Source organism: Protopterus annectens, chromosome 7.part0, assembly GCF_019279795.1.
Source record: "Protopterus annectens isolate FY-2018-M chromosome 7.part0, PAN1.0, whole genome shotgun sequence".
Classification (NCBI taxonomy): Eukaryota; Metazoa; Chordata; order Ceratodontiformes; family Protopteridae; genus Protopterus; species Protopterus annectens.
Window position 1 is genome coordinate 153090652 of NC_056739.1, and position 20792 is coordinate 153111443.

Sequence of the window (20792 nt, forward strand, 5' to 3'; positions counted from 1 at the left end):
ATCTAATGGAGATGCCTTTGGAAGTTACATGTGCTAGCTAGAAGACTTTCCAAATCACTGCGGAGGCATGGTTGTCAAATGATAAAGAATTATTAGGAATAGGAAATACACCCGGGGATCACTTCTGTGTCTCTGCTTGACAGTGGCATAGGAAAATAACTTTCTTGGGTGGTGTAAGCTATGGAACCTTGCTGACTAGGTTTATATAGGCCCTTGGGCCAATAGCCTAGTACCTAACTATGAACCTATGAATTGCCAGTTAGAGTTCCAAGAGCCCTTATGACAATATCTGATTTTGGGAGTCTGTTACCTATATAGTATATGAAAATGTTTTGTTCACAAAATGAACTATGCTACTTTTTTTCTGCATTTAAGTTGAGACTGTTGTCCAAGTACCAACTGTTAATATGGTCTAACCCATGCTGGAGAATTTGTGAGCCTTTTTAAGATTGAATAGCAACACCCAATTTAGAGTCATCTACCTGTAGACCAGGATTGCTAGCCAGAAGGGGTGAGCCCTGTAGTACACTACTGGTAACATTTCTACCTTCAGAAGTGTCATCTGCAACTCTAAACACATGGGTTTTGTCAGACAACCAGTTAGCTATTCACAGCACAACATAATGATTTATATTCGGATTTACAAGTCTGTCAGTAATGCCTTCATATGGAATAGTGTCAAAGGAATTGGTCTGGACCATATATGCAGTATGTACTGCATACCCTTTATCCACAGCTTTGGTTACTTTTCCAAATAAATTATTGACGTTAACGAAGCAGGAATTTCCTTTGACAAAGTCAGATTGATGAGGGTCCAGGGATAAGAGATTTTCCAAGATAATATGCTTCATAGCTCTATAAATGAAGACAGAGAGACTAAATCTTACATATGAGGAAGTGAGACTACTAGGTTTATGGTTACCAGGGCCCATTGTTGGGCCACCCTTGTAAATGGCACTTTCAGGCTTCAGGAATGTAACCAGTGGAGAGGCTGTGACTGAAAGAGGTTAATTAGAGTTTCAGATAGACCATATTATCAGTCTATGGATGAGGTGTTCTTAGTGTCTGAAAGAGCTGAGAGAACTTGTTCCATAGTAATTAAGGGGGATAGCTGAGATTGTGGAATCTGTGGAATAGCTATAATGGTGGGTAGAGTAAAATGTACACTAATAATGGTCAGGGACCCAGCATACCCTCCAAGAGTGGTCCATATTCTTACAGCATCCCAAAAGGAGTTGACCCACAAACTATACAAAGACAGATGGAAAACAAATTTCCTTATGTCCCATTCAGTGAAATGTAGAGCTTTTTTCATCCCCAGTATATTCAGTTCTGCATTTCATGCAGGATCCAACTTTTTTACCAGAAAGGTACATTTAGCAGTCACCTCTTATTTCACAAAATGATTCAGCTATCAGTCATTAGCTGCCCAAAGTGTATGCAAAACATTCTTAAAGGTTATCTTTCTACTACAGCCTCCTGTTAAGGATCTAACATCACCTTGCAATGTCAAATTCATCTTGGAGAAATTAACCTGACTTTCCTTCAAATCACCCTATTTTATGGAGTTCACATTTTTATCTTGGAAAACCAATTTCCTGGTATTTATTACTCCACTCAGAAAAAAATCGTAGTTGTAAGCTCTGTGCTGCAAACCTCCTTAGTTAGTTTTTTCATAAGGAAGGAGTTTATGCACAAATCCCTCCTTTCTGCCTAAGTTGGCCACAGAATACAACCTCAATCAACCTCTCCATTTACCTGCATTTTCCATGCTTGTACCAGCAGAGAATATATTCTTCATTGCATGGATTTTGCTTGCATCATACAAAACAATTCAGACAGCATGCCCAACTTTTTGTTGTCTTCTCCATGCCCAAAGTGGAGCAAATGTTATGATTGTACAAATGCATCTTCTATATTTAACCTTCATCTAACAAAGCACTCCCATATAGACTTAAGGAACATTCAAAAAGGGCATTAGCCACTTATTCAGCCTACTTTAAACATTCCTGTGTTGATGATAGTTGTTTAGCATCTACCTTGACATCTCTGCATACTTTCACCAGACACTACCACCGTACTCATGATGCTACCCAAGATGTTGGTTGGGGATTCTGTCTTGTCAGTGAAGTGGTTGGGCTGGATAAGCCAGCATACAGTAGTCATGCACTTACCATAATGTTGGATCTTGTCTGTTCACTTTACTAGCCCTCCTTCCATTACCCTCCAAATGTATTATCCCTTGTTGACTGTTTATTCCCACTAGGGTTTATGTTCAGCCATCAAACTGAAAATTCAGTGAACAGCATGTCTCATCTAACATGTTGTTTATCGAGCTATTCAAGTGAGATTGCATCATGGTAGGGATCAGGAAATTTGCCCTTTCCCCACTGTAGTGCAATTTTGGAGTTGGTATATGTAATTAGTGGGGGGGGGCACAGCCCCTCACATGAGGAGTTTTACTGAACAGTATTTTCGATGTAATACCATTCTGCAACTTTTCAGTTCGATGGCTGAACATAGACCCTTTCCACTAGGCTAGTAGCCCCTTTTCATAGGAGACTTGAGGTTGTATTTATACTACTATGGGACATTTGGCCAGGGCATTTGAGGAACTTCCCTACACTTTTTGATAGGTACCATGGGGTCTTTTACATCCATATGAGCTACCAGATGGGACCTTGGTTTAATGTCTCTGTTATCTCCTGGCAGACCTACCTCATTGACGTTCTGAGACCATCTTTCACTCTTCCATATTTGTATGCCTTTTCCTTCCATACCTAGATAGCATTTAGAAGCTGTTATTCATTAAAACTTGATCTGAGGCAAACAAGGAGCTGCTGTGAATCATGGGAAGTAGGGGAGGAGCTTCAGCTGTACAAAGACAGATGTTTACCGTTGGCATCTAGAAATGTAGAGATGACTAGTCCCATTAGTGAAACATGCAGGCATAAATAATTAAGTTCCATCATTATTGTAAGTACATAGCTATCCAATTCAGCTTCATTGGAAAAGAATGACTTGAGAAAGAATTGCATACAATGAATGTACCATGTTTCCATTTATGTTCTGTAGTCCTATCTCGCCTTCATTCTTACATATGTGATCGGCTCTGACTCGGCTGATTACAAAGCTCAAAGTCTCTAAGTTGGCTCATGGCAAGATAGGTATCCCATAATGCACTAGTAAGAATCCCCAGATCTCGTTTGCGACGTCTGCAAGTTCAGAAGTGCTCTTTTCTTGGCCTTGGCTAAGTTGGAATTTTTTGCTTATTCAGATTTTATAGTGATTGTTTTTTGACTGTAATAGTTAGTCTAATTTTAATAGCATGTAGTTTATCTTTAGTAGTTAGCTAATGTGTTTTGAAGTTTATTGCAAATTGTTGTTGCAAATTGTTGGCCGTCGCTTCCGCAGGCCTTTCCTTAGTGGTATCCCTTCGTTTCTGTATGCTAGTTAAATTTTCTTAGGCATAGATCCACTTTTTAGTTAGGATCTATTCTAGCCTTTATCTGTTTCTTGTTTGTTCTCTATCTCGCCTACCCCTTTGTTCAGGGCTAGGCCCATTTAAGTTAGAGGACCTAGTCCTCTATTGCCTTTGTCTTGTGTGTTGTTTCCTCGGGGCTAGGCCCGTTTAAGTTAGAGGACCTAGTCCTCTGTTGTCTTTCTCCCTTGTGTGTTTCTTGAGCAGGGCTAGGCCCATTTAAGTTAGAGGACCTAGTCCTCTATTGCTTTCTCCCTTGTGTATTGTTTCCTCAGCAGGGCTAGGCCCATTTAAGTTAGAGGACCTTGTCCTCTCTTCTTTACCTTTCTAAGCTTATAGTTTGTGATTGTTGTTGTGGTAGTATGTCTAAGGAAACTAAAGACCATAAAAATTTGGGTTTCAAGAAATGCTTAAAATGCTCACAAAAAATGTCCTTGACTGACGGGCATAGTATTTGTGTCTATTGTTTGGGAGCCATACATCTGCAGGAGACATGTACTTTTTGCCACACATTTAGTTCCCGGGTTCTCCAGGAAAGGAAGAATAAATTGATCTTGAAAGGTCTCCTTAAACCTTCCGTTGAAGAGGATTTAGCCAGCTCTTCCTCTTCTCACTCCAGGTCTCTCTCTCCAAAAAAGAGAAGGTCAAGTTGGTGAAAAGACAGTCTCCTACACTGACTGTTAAATCAGGACCTCCAGAGAAAATTGCCTAAATTGACAAACCTTCTACCTCTTCGGCTCTTCTGCCTTCGGAGCCGGTTGAGGTTATTGACATAGACCGTTCAGTTTCGGCCCCAAGTTTTTCGGAGCCAGTAGCTGAACCCATACCTTGGAGCCGGTCAGGAGATTTATAACCGGTATCCCCGACACTAAAATCTCCAATTTTGCAGAGAACTTGATCTGCTACCTTGTCTTCCAGATCCTTCAGGAGTCTTTCTGAGGAGGCTGTCGAGAGGGTGGTGCTTAGGCTTTTAAAGTCGTCGGCTCTAGCAAATTTTTTGTCGGCTGCAACCCAATCGGTTCCGGAGCCATCTAAGGCCGTATTACCTGCTTCTGTTCCTCCTCCGAGCCATACCGTTCTTTCAGAGCCAGAGCTTTCGGTGCTGTTTGTTGTAGAACCATCGGTTCCAGCACCCAAACTGTCTGTCTCGGAGCCGAGTTCCGCTCCGACACCTTCGGTGCTGTCCCTGGTGTCTAGGAGCCGAAGCTCACCAGTCAGCCCCGATCTTTTTCGGTTCCGAGCCTGCCTCTCGGTGCGTCGGCTCAGCTGAGCTCGGATCCTACTTCTGTGTCGGAGCCGATCGCTCCAGAGCCAGGGGCTACTTCTGCTTCCTCGGAAACGGTGGTGTCCTCGGAGCCGGGGAGATCTGCTTTCAAGATGATGAGGATCGTGCTGTCTAGATCTTAAGGGTACAGGTGCTCTTCCCCCTAAAGCTCCGACCTCTGTCTCAGCACCATCTCTCTCTCTCTTGACAGAGACCCGCAGCCTCAGCAGTCCCCCTTGAATGGCCCCCAGTCTTCCGAGACCTCACCAGAATACCCTTCTGAGGAGCCTCCTTGGAAGAGAACTTGCAAGAGGAAGCACGTAGACTTCCCTGATGAGTCCATCACCTCTGATACTGACCCTGAGGAGTCAGAAGGATCCCCTATGTTGTCCTCTGATGATATCTCCTTCGTAGATATCCTAGAGATCCTGAAACAGAGAGGCGGCTGGCACACCATCACCCCTTCTGATGAGGAGTCTGTGTACCTGAAGGCTTTCAGGTCTCAACCTTCAGCCTCTTGGGTGTCTCCACTTTTTGATGAGCTGTTAGATTTGGTGAGTCAAAAGGTGTGGGAAACTCCTGACGCCATGGAACCAGTCCCCAGAAGGCTGAACAAATTTCTTTCAGCTCCTAGAGAAAAAGTTTTTGACCAAAGGTGTGCCTGTAGATGCCATGGTGGTGGGAGCAGCCACAAAGAAGGAACTAGCGGAAACTTTCTCATCTGTCCACCCACCGAACAAAGAGTCACGAATGATGGACAGATAGGGGAAACGTATTTTTTCTTCAGTGGCTTTTACACTCAGATCGCTGAATTACCTCACCCATTTCACTAGGCCTCAAAGAGATCTCCTAAAAGAGCTAAGAGATGCTCTCCAAGGTACTTTAACTGAAGGAGTCCCTGAGAAGGTTACTGCTCAGTTGTCCACCTTAAACTCTATTGTTAACTCCTCCATGAGGTTGATATCTTACACAGCAGATGGCTATTCATAGGTTAGTACTAAGCTAACTGCTCTTGCGAGTCATTTTAAGCCTAGCCAGTTACCCTTGTGAGACTCAAACCCTGCACCTTGTGTTTGTAAGGCAAACATCTTAACCATTAGGTCACCCTCCCAAACCTAGTGTGCAGGGCAGCAGGTTCAGGAGTTTCCCTTAGGAGACAGTCCTGGATGCGCTTATGTAACTTTGCGGAGCCCTTCAAATCTACATTTACCAATGCCCCCTTTGACGGTTTCTCTATGTTTGGACCAAAGGTAAAAGACACACTCAACAGATGCGAGCAGGAAGTGAAGACTCTCTCTGCCATGGGAGTACGTTTTTTCCACCCCTTGTAAATCATACCCTAAAGGTCAGAGAGATGGAAAAATGTGGTTCAAGAAATCTTAGAGATTTTTCCCAGACGCACAAGGTAATTCCTTCTCCAGAAGCAGAGGCGGAGGAAGTAATGGTAGACATCGCCCTAGAGGCGGGGGGGGGGGGTCCGCAAAACCAGGGTGGCCGTGATTCCTTTCATAGATGTCCCTGTCAGTGCTCCTGAAATGGGGCCCGACTGCGCTTCTCTGGAGCCAGTCGGGGGTCACTTATCTTTGTACCCAGAAGCCTGGCACGACATCACACAAGACAAGTGGGTACAAAGAATAGTTTCCAGAGGATACTCCATACCCTTCTCTTTTCCACCTCATCTAACCAAGAAAATCCCAGATGTTCCACCCAATCACAGGGATCAGGTAACTATAGAAGTCCAAAAGTTGCTTCAGAAGAGAGTCATCCAAACCGTTCCAGCAGACCAGATAGGATTCGGAAATTACTCCAGATTTTTTTTAGTGCCAAAACGAACAGGGGACTGGAGGCCCATCTTGGATCTCAGCAAATTAAACGAATCAGTGAAGAAGTCCAAGTTCCGAATGATCAAACTGCAATCTATACTCCCTCTGTTAGGGAAAGACAATTGGATGTGCTCCATAGACCTCTAAGATGCATACTACCACATAAAAATGGACAGATCATCAAGGAATCATTTACGCTTCCGGCTGGGAGCCAGTCATTACCAATTTCGTGCTCTGCCCTTTGGTCTCACCACAGCCCCCAGGGTGTTCACCAAATGCATGGCGGTAGTAACGGCTCACTCAAGATGTCTTCTATTCCAAGTGTTTCCGTATCTGGACAACTGGCTCCTGACTGCCACTACCAGGAACCTACTTCTATAAGCCAGGGATTCAGCCATCCGAGTCTGCACTCAACTAGGCATTACTATAAATTGGGAAAAGTCTGCCTTGTTGCCCTCTCAATATGTGACTTTTATAGGCGCAGAAATAGACACAGTCGCAATGATGGCTCGCCTTCCTTCAGACAGAGTGCAAAATCAAAGACAACAGATATACAGCCTGCTTCCCCAACACAAGGTCAAAGCGAAGACAGTGCTCAAACTTCAACAATAGGGAGACCATTCATTTCTCGCCAACCCGTTGCTACTGTGACCACAGATGCCTCCCAGATAGGGGGGGGGGGTGTAATTATCTAGGAAGGACAGTACAAGGCACATGCAAGAACACGAGGCTCACTTGCATGTCAATGGTCTAGAGATGAGAGCAGTGCTACTAGCGTTGCAAGCACTTCACCACTTTCTTCCTCTAGGGACAATAGCAATCCAGTCAGACAATATGTCAATGGTATGGTGTATAAATAAACAAGGGGGAACCAGATCCTACCCCCATGTCGAGAGGCTCTACGAGTTTGGCAGTGGGCAATATCTTTCCAACGCTTTCTAGTTGCAATGCATATCCCGGGGAGAACCAATGTGATAGCCGACAAGGTCAGCAGGGCAATCTTGATGCCTCACGAGTGGTCTCTGAATCAGAAAGTTGCGGAACAGATTTTCCACAAATGGGGACAGCCTTGTTGCGATCTGTTTGCCACCCCAATGAACACCAAATGCAGCAGCTACTTCACCCTTAGCCCCCCCCCGTGGGAGACACCGAGAGATGCACTTGTCCACAATTGGCCCTCGGGCCTTCTTTATGCTTTTCTTCCCTTTTCACTAATATTGAAAGTCATCCAGAAAGCAAAGACTTTGGGAAGCAGAATGATTCTCATCACTCCTTACTGGCCTCGTCAGATTTGGTTCCCCTTTCTCGGGCCTCACCTTCTGGACAATCCATGGACTCTGGACCCATTACCAGACTTTCTGACACATATGTCAGGCATGTTCGATCCTTGTCTCCACACCCTCAATTTGACAGCATGGCTGCTCCACTTCCATCCCTAGTCAGGCTTCATAATTTCTCCCCTGCAGTTACAAATATCCTGACATCTTCTCATAAACCTTCTACGAGAAAATTGTACACTAGCAAATGGAAAAGATTTTCTCTCTGGGCACAAGCTAAGAACATAGATCCATACACAGCCTCCATTCCCTTAGTGTTAGAATTTCTAACCAAACTTTTTCATCAGGGATCAGCTGCTGCTACAATCAAATTTCAATTAGCAGCTATCTCCAATTTTCATTTGGGACAACATGAACCTAATCTTATGGCTCACAGATTGTGTAGGTCATTTTTAAAAGGCACTACCTTACTAAGATCTCCTTTTCAAGAACCTATATCTCCCTGGGATCTAAATTTTGTTCTTTCAAAACTTACCTCACCGCCTTTTAAACTTTCACATAACATGTGATTTAAAGTTCCTTTCATGGAAGACCATTTTTCTGGTAGCCATTATGACTGCCAGAAGAGTGTCAGTGCTGCAAGCACTCTCAGTCAAACCTCCTTACTTGATATTTCATAGAGACAAGAGTTTCCCTTCGCACTAACCCTTCCTTCGTCCCCAAGATTTATTCTCAATCAAATATGAATCAGACTATTGAACTGCCAGTTTTTTTTCCAAATCATACAAACAAAGAAAACGGAATATAAGTTTCATCAACTTGATGTACACAGACAGTTAAGGTTCTATCTACATAGAACCAAAGAGTTTAGGAGATCAGACCAATTATTTGTATCTTTTTTTTGGAGATGAGAAAAGGAATGCCAGTCTCCAAGATAACGTTATCAAACTGGGTTTCAAATTGCATATCTTTTATTTACCCTACTAATGGCAAAGAAAAGAAACTCTCCCAGATATGCTCAGAACTAGTTCAAAATGATGTGAAGATTTCTGCAAAGCCATGGTTTGGCTTTGTCAAAGGCAGATTTGCAGCAACTGGAGTATATGTGGCAGGCAGCTGGCTGGAGACTTGTTCAGAAGAATCTTGACCAATGGATGGGAGATCGCAGATATACCCAGGGATTACCTCAGTGTCACTGCTCGACAGAGAATGCCCTTGGGCAGATAGCCTAGTATGAACCTATGAACCTATGAACTCCCATTTAAAATTAAAGCTAGCTCATTCCACCAGATCTATATCCACATCTGCTGCTTTTCAAGCCAGAATTCCAATGGACAGTATATGTGCAGCAGCAACTTGGGCTACCCCTCATACCTTTATTACTTATTACAAATTGGACTTGGCCTCCAGGGGTAGAGCCTCCTTTGGTTCCACGGTTCTTAGGAGTATATTCCCGTGAGCCACCCGAGAAAAAGGTGCTAGGACGCTGTCCCATATGTAAGAATGAAGGCGAGATAGGACTATAGAACATAAAGAAGTTATGCACTCACCATAATGTTCCATGTTTGAAGTTCATCTCGCCCTTTATTCTTACGAACCCACCCACCTACCCCCGTCCATGTATCCTTGGAGGATCTGGAGAAAAGATAATTTCTATCTTCCTTAGGGTTGAAGACCTTTCATCTTTCTTTTCCCTTGTGGAAATACTTTATATCACTTTTATAGATAGCAAACAAGATCTGGGGATTCTTACTAGTGCATTATGGGATACCTACCTTGCCACGAGCCAACGTAGAGACTTCGAGCTTTGTAATCGACTGAGGCGTAGACGAGGATCAGCACTGAACCTATATGTAAGAATGAAGGGCAAGATGGACTACAAACATGGAACGTTATGGTGAGTACATAAATTCATTTTTGAAAACATACTTTGTGACGTTGTCTATTTTGTTTTTGATTTGTTGCAGTCTTTTGGGGAGTGGATACAAATGGCCCATATGTAATTGTGACCAGAATAAAGTACTATTTACAGCCTCCAATTTTTTGGACAGGTACTGGAACTCCTTGAGTAACCTTGTGGCCTCCTTGCTGAACTCTGTCCGTTCCATTGCTTCCTTGCTGCTTCTCCTCTTTCTCTTCATTATCATCTTCTCCTTGCTGGGGATGCAACTCTTTGGAGGGAAATACAATTTTGATGATATGGAAGTCAGAAGAAGCACATTTGACAACTTCCCCCAGGCACTCATTAGCGTCTTCCAGGTAAATGTACATCTCCTTTCTCATTTCTAGTAGTATCACCATTTCTCAGCCAGTCTATAGAGCCTGTGGCTGTTAACATGTATTTTTTTTTTATAATTAATGTTGTGATTTGTATGCAGCAGTCTTTGTTGCAGGAATGCAGAAAAGTGGGACTTTAAATATTGATGTGTTCATTATCTAATTAGGAGAGGTAACTTCTGTTAAAGAAGTTCTTGTGGTATTAGAAGGTCTTTTCATGGTAATAGTAGCACAGTTGTCAGTAGGTGATAGGCAATTCAACATCTAAAGCTTTTTCTTGCTAACACTCCATCTTCTTATATCTGCTGTGGTGTGCTCCATGGTCTGTGTTGCTGCATGTAATCATCACTGTATTAAAAGAATGCTCCTAGGCTACTTAGTTTTTTTGAGGTATTTTTTCTGCAAAAATTCTGTAGGTTGCATTTTCCTCTTCTTAATCATTTTTGTGTCAGAACATTGAATCAGGTTGTTTGAATTTTTTTCCTGTCAGGAGAATTCTTGCAGTCTTTCCCTTTTTCAACTCTTTTGTGATCCTATGCTCTAGAGTTGAGACCTTAAAGTGGGATATGAGGGTATGGCCAATATGGCACTGGCCACACACTATACCTATGACATCACCACAGGAGTGGTGAAGGAGATGCAAGCTGTAAGGTAATCAGTTTTAAAAATAACACTTGCAGTGACAGTTAATAAGGCTGTGTATGAGTCAAAGTCAATGCATGGCAAAAATGCCTGTGCCAAGAATGAAGTATAAGATGTGTATACAGATAACAGTTTAATCCCTTAATGCATATATGTAACAGTTCTCTTCATAACATGTGAACAAACCTAGCATGTACCTGAAAAATACAACCATATGGAAGGGAGCAGCACACATTTCTCAATTTATGTTTACTAATATCTAAACTCCCCTGCCTTTATTAAAAACTGTATAACAGCCGAGCCAGTTCCAAGAAGTCGGAACCGAGTCCCATTCATCAAAAATGAATGAAGATTGACAACATAGGGAAAAGGCTTAGCAGTAGATGCCATGGTGGTGGCGGCGGCCACCAAAAAGGAACTTGTGAAGAGAGTTCCACTGTCCACCCTCCTAACCGAGAGTCTGGAATGATTGACAGGTTTGGGAAGCAGGTCTTTGTGTCACTGACCTTCACTCTTAGGTCCTTGAATTTCATGGCACACTTTACTAGATTCCAACGGGATCTGATAAAGGAGCTATCGGATACCTTAGCTGGAGCTTTGTCTGACAAGGTGCAGGATAAAGTAGCCTGTCAGCTTGCCACCCTGGAGTCTATGTCAAATTCGTCCATGTGGCTCATTGCACATGCAGACAAAGGAACAACTAGAGCAGCGGGTTCAGGCATTCCATAAAGTGCCATGCCTGGATGCTCTTGTGTGACTTTGCGGAACCTTTCAAGTCTTCCTTCATCAGTGCTCCTAATAACAGATCTTCCTTGTTTGGCCACAAAGGCAGAGACATGCTAGCCAGAGGTGAAAAAGATGGAAAGACCCTTTCTGCTGTTTGCATTTGTTTCTCTACTCCTCAACGATCCTACTGTAGGAATCAGAGCAGTAGAAAATGTGGTTCAAAAAGTCCCAAGGGCCTTTTCAGGACACACTTGACGAATACGCCCCTTGGGGTAGAGGGGGGAGCTCTAATGGAAGACACCTTCCCCGTGGCAGAGTAGGTCCATGAAATCATGGCTCCAGAGATTCCTTCTCCAGACAGCCCTACCAGCGCTCCTAATTGGAGGCCCAATTGCTTACCTCTGGAAGGAGTCGGGGAAAGGTTTTCACTGCACCAGGCAGCCTGGCTATTGATAACTTCTAATTCTTGGGTGTAGAGAATTATCACCAGAGGTTACAAAATTCCCTTCACTTTCTTTCCAAATTCCCCAAAGGGAGTCCCTGATGTTCCACCCAATCAGAGGGACCAAGCAGCCGTAGAGATTCAAAAGCTGCTGGAAAAAATTGTCATCCAAGAAGTCCTACCAGAACAAAGAGGATCCAGATTTTACTTGAGATTCCTTTTAGTGCCAAAAAAAAAAAAACGGGACTGGAGACCAGTTTTAGTTCTCAGCCTTCTGAACAAGTCAGTTCAGCAAACAAAATTCCAGATGGTCATGGTTCAGTCTATCCTTCCCTTTCTAGAGGAGAACGATTGGATATGCTCTATAGACCTTCAGGAAGGGTATTACCACATAAAGATGGACAAATGCTCCAAAAGGTTCTTTTGTTTCTGGCTGGGAGCCAGTCATTTCCAATTCAGAGTGCTTCCCTTTGGTCTCACCACAGCCCCCAGGGTGTTCACCAAATGCATGGAAGCGGTAACACTTCACTTGAGGCTACACAGATTCCGAGTGTTTCCATACCTAGATGACTAGCTCCTCACTGCACCCACCAGGCATCTACTGCTTCAAGCCACAGAGTTTGTACTGAACCTTTTCCAGTCTTTGGGCATTACGCTCGACAGAGAGAAATCCCAGTTTACTTCAGCACAAGATCTAGAATTTATAGGAACATGCCTCAATAAAGTTTCTTGTAAAGCCTCTCTCCCTCTACACAGGCTACAAAAGTTAAGGTCGCAAGTACAACTAATCATTTCCAAAAACAAGGTTCCTGCTCTTCTCGTCCTACAAGTTCTGGGATCTGTGGTGGTGATCATAACCTTAGTGCCTCTCACAAGGCATCATATGAGGCTGCTTCAATGGCTCTTAGCGGCCCAATGGTCAGTTCTGCCACAGCCAGTGTCTTACCCGATTTTGATAACAAATCACTCCAAGAAGGATCTATCCTGGTGGATGAAGTCAGAGGAAAATCTATGGGGCCGCACCTTCACTCCCTCTCCGCCCACCACCGTAGTGACCTGACCACGGACGCTTCCCAGATCAGGTGGGGGGGATTATTTGGGAAGAACAGTTCAAGGCACTTAGTCCCCGCAAGAGGCCAGTTTGCACATCAGTGTCCTAGAACTGAGGGCAGTGCTTCTAGCGTTGCAAGACTTTCAGTCTGTCCTTCCTTCTGGGATGGTTGCAATCTAATCAGACAACATGCCAGTAGTCAGGTACATCAAGAAATAGGGTGGTACCAGATCCTACCCCCTGTGTTGGGAATCTGTCAGGATTTGGCAATGGGCTATTCTTTCCAAACACTTTCTAATAGCAATGCATATCCTGGGAAAACAAAAAATGCAAACTAAACCAATAAGAGCGATAGTTACCAGGTTTATTTAGCGTTAAAACAAAAATGTATAGAACACGCTTTCGGTAAAGACTGTGCTTCACCTTCATCAGAATACAAAGTATCAAATGTAAAATACAACGCTTTTAAGTTGTTTCCAAAAGGCAATTAAGAACGTCACTTCCCTTCTGCCAGAAGGCATGAAAAACCTGGCGTTCATTAACCTATAATTTAAGCATTTAATTTAAAGAACTTTGTGCAAGAATATATTTAAAAGTGTATTTAAAAATAATAAAAAAATCTCCTTTTCAAGAAAGTAAAATAGAATGTGTATATCAAACGCACCTATAATACCACACTCAACTAAAACATGTCCTTATATATTGACTCGTAACTACATCCAGCAGCCGAAATATTTAATGCCAGTATGAATGGAAAACATTATCAATAACTTACAAAATCAATTTTTAAACCTAAAAAAATTATTTATTTCTTTATTTCTTTATTTATTTACTTAGTTTATTAAATTATTTAGGATAGTATTTAAAATTTGTTCATAAATATCACATATTTTAAATATTTCAATAATTTAATCATTTTAAATGTTAGAAATGTATAATTTCTTATGAGATACATAATGTAAATCGTAATGTATTTCACTAATAAAAATAAATTATTAAACTTTTGCACATAAATTAAATTTTAGTTATGTACTCACCATAACTTCAGATGTTTGGGATCCATCTCGCCTACATTCTGACTGATGGGTTATTGGCTGAGCTTACTATATCCCAGGATGCACCACTACCAGTCCCCCAGATCTAGTTTGTCCGCATACATGCACACATGCACGCTCTGATTATATAACATCGTCAGATGAACAAGATAAAAACAGTAGAACTCAAACCGTTCAATCTCTTCTGATCTCCAAGGCAGGGGGATGGATCCCAAACATCTGAAGTTATGGTGAGTACACTAAAGATGATGTGATATGTGATCTATCTACGCCTACATCTTGACTGATGGGACAGCGTCCCTAGCACCTGAATCCTGGGTGGCTCACTGGAAAACACTCCTGAGTACCGTGGAACCAAATGATGCTCGCCTTTAGATGCCACATCCAATTTATAGTGGGAAATGAAAGTGTGCGGATTGGACATATAGCGAGCTTGGAATGAAAAGCTATAGAAGTAGCCATAGCTCTGGTAGAGTGAGCTTTGATAGATGTTGTAAGTTGCTTATTCAAGAAGAATAAGCCTTAATCCATTTGGAGATAGTAGCTTTTGTGATGGTTTTACCAATTTAATGTCTGAGGACACAAACACACACACAAGTGACTTACAAAAAGTTGCTGAGTCCTGTCCTAAAGGGAAGCGCGAATTGCCTGTGAACATCCAATTTATGGAGAGTGTATTCTGCTTCATTGGAGAATTTTGGGAAGAAAACTGGTAGCTCTAGAGACTGTTGGAGACAGAGATTAGAACAGACCTTTGGGACAAAGGATGGATTAGGCCTAAGTGATACTCTATCCTTGTGGAAAATCAAGTACAGTGGTTTAATAGACAGGCTGAAGCTCTGAAACTCTTCTTGCAGAAGTAATTGCAACTAAGAAGGCAGTTTTCCAAGACAGATATTTTAACTCACATGTGGGAAGATGTCGCACTAAATCTAGATCACCTTTAATGAAAGTTTTGCATAGTCTGCTGCTCATCAATGGAGGATCCATGGACTCGTGAAATTAGTTGGACTTTAATAGTAGAGACAGAAGATCCTTGATTAAACAGGGATGTTAAGAATTTCAAAACCTCTGGGATAGAGATAGCAAACCTCTTCCACTTACTGAGGTACAATTTAAGATAAAATGTGAATAACTCGGGGTCTAATGTGTGACTTCTGACTAAAAAGTCGGAAGTGGAGGAACCAGCTGTCAACTTCAAGGAGTGAAGGGACTGGTGCTGTTGTCCAATCAGTATCATTGTGGACCCCAATTGAGAAGCTTTTGAATGACTTTGGAAGTGGAATCGGAGGAAAGGCATAAAGTAGCCCAGAGCATCCATAGCTGGTACTCACTGATGTGGAGTCAAGGAGAAGAACCTTTTGCACTTGGTGTTTAGTGGAGTTGCAGTCCCCATCTCGGAAAACCTGATCTGCTACTGTTTTGTTTAAGGACCACTCGTGAGGAGAGAATTGTCCTGCTTAATCTGTCTGCCAGTATATTCGATTTCATTCCCACACCCTCATGGCCTCTCTGCAAAGGGGTAAGATCTGGTCCTCCTTGCTTGTTTAGGTACCAGACCACCGACATGTTGTCTGTGTGGATGGCGTATGCCCTGAGGGAGAAACCTGTGTAAGGCCTGTAGGTCATCTCCAATACAATGATGTGGAGAAGAGTTAGCCAGGATCCCTGAACTAACCTGCCCAGACAATGCCCCCACCCTGTCTGGGAGGCATCTGTCGTCAGGGTGACCACTGGAGAGGGAATAACAAAGGACTTCCTTGATTTAGATTGGATGTCTGAAGCCACCAGCGGGTCCCGTTTGCATGTTTCTGTGATCATGATGGGATGATTGAGGGAAGGTCCTGAAAGGACCATTGAGTTGACAATACCACTGACTGATCCTCATGAATGTTGCTTGCTAGGAGAAAAAAAAGAACCGTGGCAGACATTGAACCTAAAACTTGTAGAACCATCGCATCAATTTTGTCTCTCCTCTATCCTATGAACCTATGCTGAGAGGGGGGCAAAGACAGACTTGACCAAATTGATGTAATCCTGGTGGCTTTGAGGTTGTCCATTAGTAGATGCCTGGTGGTGGCAGTCAGGTCGTCCAGATAGGGATAACACTTGGGATCCAAGACTTCTCAGGTGAGCCCGTCACTACTGCCAACACTGGGTGACACCCCTGGGGCTGTGGTGAGACCAAAGGGCAGTGCACAAAATTGGTAATGACTGCCTCCCAGCTGATGTATGGTATGTGATAATGAGGCGTCTTGAGGTCTATGGAGCACATCCAAACATCCTTCTCCAACAATGGGAGAATGGATTGTAACGTGACCATTCGGAATTTGGATTTTGGTTCAGTCTGCTGAGATCCAATATTGGTCTCAGGTCCCTGTCTTTTGGCACTAAAAGAACCTGGAGTAATTTCGGATCCGATCTGGTCTGTGGGGACGATGACTCCTTTTTTTTTCAGCTTTAAAGCTTCTCTGCGGCGTGGATGACCTCCTTTTCTAGCAGCTTTAAAGCTCCTGCGGCTGCAATTTCCCTTTGACTGGGTGGTGGGTCCGGGATTTTTGGACGGTGGGGTGAGTATGTGAATGGGATGGTGTAACCGCACCCATCTGTCCTGTGATTGACTCCCAGGCTTTAGGTGCTGGCAAAAGCGACACCGACTGGCTCGAGCAGCACAGCCGGGCAATCCCTCATGATGTGTGGGAGGCTGAAGAGCCCCTCTGCCGCCTCTGGCTCCCAGAAAAATTTCCCGTCCTCTGCCTCTGGAGGAATCTTCCTGCTGTTGGGGAAAACAGATAAAGTTTTTCCCTCTTGCTCACAGCGGTAAGGTGTCTTTAACCTTAGGTCCAAACAAAGAGGACCCATCAAGAAGACTTGAAGGCCTAGCCAGGCTTATAGGAAATGAGCCTCATGGACGAGTTAGAAATTGGGATAGCCAACTGAGAGCTAACCGACTGGGCTAGCTGCTCAGGTAGGTTACCAGAGGGAATCTGACAGCTCCTTGACCAGATCCCTCTGAAGCCTGGTAAAATGTGCCAAATAATTCAGAGACCTTAAAGTAAAGGCCGCTGAAGTCAGCCTGTCCATGCTCCTAGACTCCTTATTAGGAGGATCCTCTGCCACGTCCTGTTGTGTAGCAGATGCCACCACCATGGCATCTACAGCCACGCCTTTAGTGAGGAACTCCTTCTCGGTGGGGCAGACAAAAATTTATTAGGACGAAGGGACTGGTTCCACGGTATCTGGATGTTCCCCGCCCTTCTACAAACTAAATCCAGAAGCAGTCGTCAGGCGGAGACACCCAGGAGGCGGAGGGCTGAGCCCCAAAGGCCTTGAGGAGCACTGACTCATCAGCAGAGGGGTTTGGATATCCAGCCGCCTCGTTGTTTGAGGATCTCTAAGATGTCTGCAAATGAGACATCATCCGAGGTGACCCCTCTGCATCATCAAGATCAGTGTCCGATGTAATAGACTCGGGGAGTCCACGTGCTTCCTCTTGCACGATCTCTTCCTTGGGGGTTCCTAAGACAACTCAAGAACCCTCAGGAGGAGGGAACCCCCAATGGGGTAACCTCAGGCCCAGGGCTCGCTGCCTACGCCGCTTGCCCACGGACAGGAACTGCCAAAGACCCAGTCTCCACGCCCAGGGAAGGTGCCGGAGAGATGGCCGAAGACTTGGCCAAGGCACTCCTCATAGCTCTGAAAGCCGGACCCCCAGAATCCTGGGAGTGTCGTCCCGAGCCATGATAGCCCCGGAAGTCAGCATAGGTCCCAAACATCACCCCGGGTCCAGCCGAAGAAGTCCGTGTACCAAACGGACCTCGGAGCCGACCCTAAGATCTCCACCGGCTCCAACAGCACCTGCTCGCGGTCGGAGGAGGAATAGCAATGGATGGGCCAACTGGGAAACAAATTTTTGGAAGACTGGGGACTGGAACAGTCTTTGGAGCACCCTGTCTATATCTGAATCCGACATCCTCGAAGACCGAGAGGATACTGCGCCCAACGCCCCAAGGGGCTAGGGGGAATACCACACTAGATTCCGCCCCGAGGTGGACTGACCCGCACCGGAGGGAGGAAGTGTCTGAGCACCCTTGCGTCGGCCGAGGACCAGGGAGGCCGGCCGAAGGTGACCGCCTCGATGCCCCAGCCATCGGCGCCAGAGGAGTCGAGACTGGTGGCATCAAGGCAAAGTCCTTGGAGCCAAGGAGAAGCCTGCCTATGTCTTTTGGCGGTCGGATCCGACGGACTGAGAAGGAGAGGATGCCAAGGCTTCTTCAAAGGAAGGTTTTATTAACCCTTTAAGAATCAATTTATTTTTCCTCTCCTGGAGGACCCTTGAGGAAAAAGCGTGACACACACTGCAAGACTCCTGTAAGTGTTTTGCACCCAAACAATACACACAGAGCGAGTGATCGTCTGTGATAGACATTTTGAAATTGCCTTTGGTGCATTTTTTAAAGCCCGAAGGCCTAGGATTTTGAGACATTATGGCAAAAAAATCAGTAACCTTGACAGAAAAATACACTATCCACTGACTTTCTGTTTACTGACACTACCTACTAATAGGTTTACAGTTATCGCTTAGGTAACACAAAATACTAAGGGTACTTTGAAACCCTGTAAGGTTTTAGGAGGGTTGAATGACCGGGAAGGCCCTAAGATGAAGGAGGCCTAAACCAAACTCAACCCAATCACACAACAAAGTCTTTTCACAAACTCCAAACACACACAAAAGTGAAGAATAGCCGTTAAAACAGCTTTTTATGACAAGAACAGCAAAATTCTGACAGAAAAAAGTTAGTAAATTTACTACTCAGCTCAGCCAGCTCGAGACAGATTAGCGGCAAACGAGATCTGGGAGACTGGTAGTGGTGCATCCTGGGATATAGTAAGCTCAGCCAATAAGAGACTTCGCTCTTTGGCATAAACCCATCAGTCAGAATGTAGGCGAGATAGGATCACATAACATCTATAAATTTCTCAAATTTATATAAAAGAGGAATATAAAAATTAAATCTAGTATTTATTGTGTGTGTACATATGTAATACCTAATACTAAAAAACCTAAAATTAATAAAATATAAAATACTGTAATATTGATTTTATATTAAAATATTAATAATAATATAATGTACATATTTCTTATAGCCTCTTAAGAGCTAGCAATTTAAGAATGCATTTAACTGATATGTAATCATTTAAGCCAGGATAGGCGCTTGCAGTAGTTCTAATTTGCCACATTAACTCATCTATCTCAAGGGTTAACTGCCATGGTCCACCTCTTGGATCATGTGTTCTTTGATGTAAGATAACAAACTTGAAATTGTGGTTAGAATGCTCAAGTATATGTTTTGCTAAGGCATTATTAGTGTCCTTCTTACTAATAGCATACTTGTGCTCGTAGATCCTTTGCTTGATTTTTCTCTCAGTTTTGCCTATATAAAAGGCATGACATTGCTCACATAATGCTGCATAAACAATTCCTTTACTTTCACAATTATATCTTTTATTTATCTTATATCTCACATCATTGATAACTACCTCCTTTGTTACTAAAATCGAGGAGCATTGTGGGCAAGCACCACATTTATACATGCCTTTAGATGAACTAGGATGTAATTCCTACTTTTTTTCTAACAGCATCTTCAGATTATAATTTCTTCTATATGTGATTTTAAGTTGTGGACCTAACTTGTGCAATGCTGGGTCTTCAGAAATGATTCTCCAATTTTTATTCATAATGCCTCTAATAAATTTATGATCACTGGAAAATGTACACAAAAAGCTGCTCTTATAAGACTCATGCATGCCAGAAAAAGGTTCTACCTGTTGCCCCTCTGTTAGATTGATATTAATGGGAATTTCATTTAATAGGGGTGTGAAGTGGCCTGAAAGTCTTTTAACCCTAACTTCATTCCTAATGTTAGCAACTAGTTTAAAGGGATAAGCTCTGTTTATAAACATGTTTTCCAAATTCTCACATTCATGGTCAAAATCTGCTAATGTTGTAATCATCCTAGCTGCCCTGACCATTTGGCCCTTAACAACTGCTTTTTTCTGATGAAACGGGTGGCAGCTGCTAAAGTACAAAAAGGCATTGGAATATGTGGGTTTTCTGTAAATCTTGCTAATATATCTCGAATTTAATCTGTCTTTAATGAGTAAGATGTCTAGGAAATTAATGCTGTTATCATCCAGATTGAATGTGAATTGCAAAAAATCCGTTAGTTCAGTGATGCTTGTAATAAAGGAAGGCACCAACCCTTTTGGTCCCCTCCAAATCAAAAACATGTCATCCTGGTACCTAGTGTACCAGGAGACATGTTCCTTGAACATTGTGTGTTTAAAAAGAAGAGTGTTTTCCCAATGGGCCATAATTGCATTCGCAAAAGTTCCCCCGCAAGGGGAACCCATCGCTACTCCTGATTTTTGCAAATACAGTTCCCCTTCAAACATCATAAAGTTGTTAGACAATACTACTTCAAGCAATGTTTCAATTAGATAAATAGTGTTATCCATGACCTTTTTAGAAATTAAATAATCTCTAATCCATTCCATCCCTAAGTGTTGAGGGATGACGGTATATAGGTCCTTAACATCTATAGTTAAAAACAGTGCCTCTTCATGGTATTTGACATTGTTGATGTTGTGCAAGAAACTCCATGAATCTTTACAGATTTGAGTTTCAGATTCAATAAAGGGCTTCAATAATTTGTCAACTTGTTTAGCACAGGCATATGTCACCGAGCCTCTC

General features: G+C 43.2%; 1 protein-coding gene across 3 annotated transcripts in view; it reads left to right on the forward strand.

Moving 5' to 3' along the window:
- The window catches only part of CACNA1S (calcium voltage-gated channel subunit alpha1 S), a 3469037-nt gene that overhangs the window by 1248096 nt on the left and 2200149 nt on the right, over positions 1-20792 (forward strand). For all 3 annotated transcript variants that reach the window (XM_044076603.1, XM_044076604.1, XM_044076605.1), the window contains one exon: positions 9897-10104. In XM_044076603.1, coding sequence (XP_043932538.1) covers positions 9897-10104 — 208 coding nt within the window. The remainder of the gene's footprint in view (positions 1-9896; positions 10105-20792) is intronic.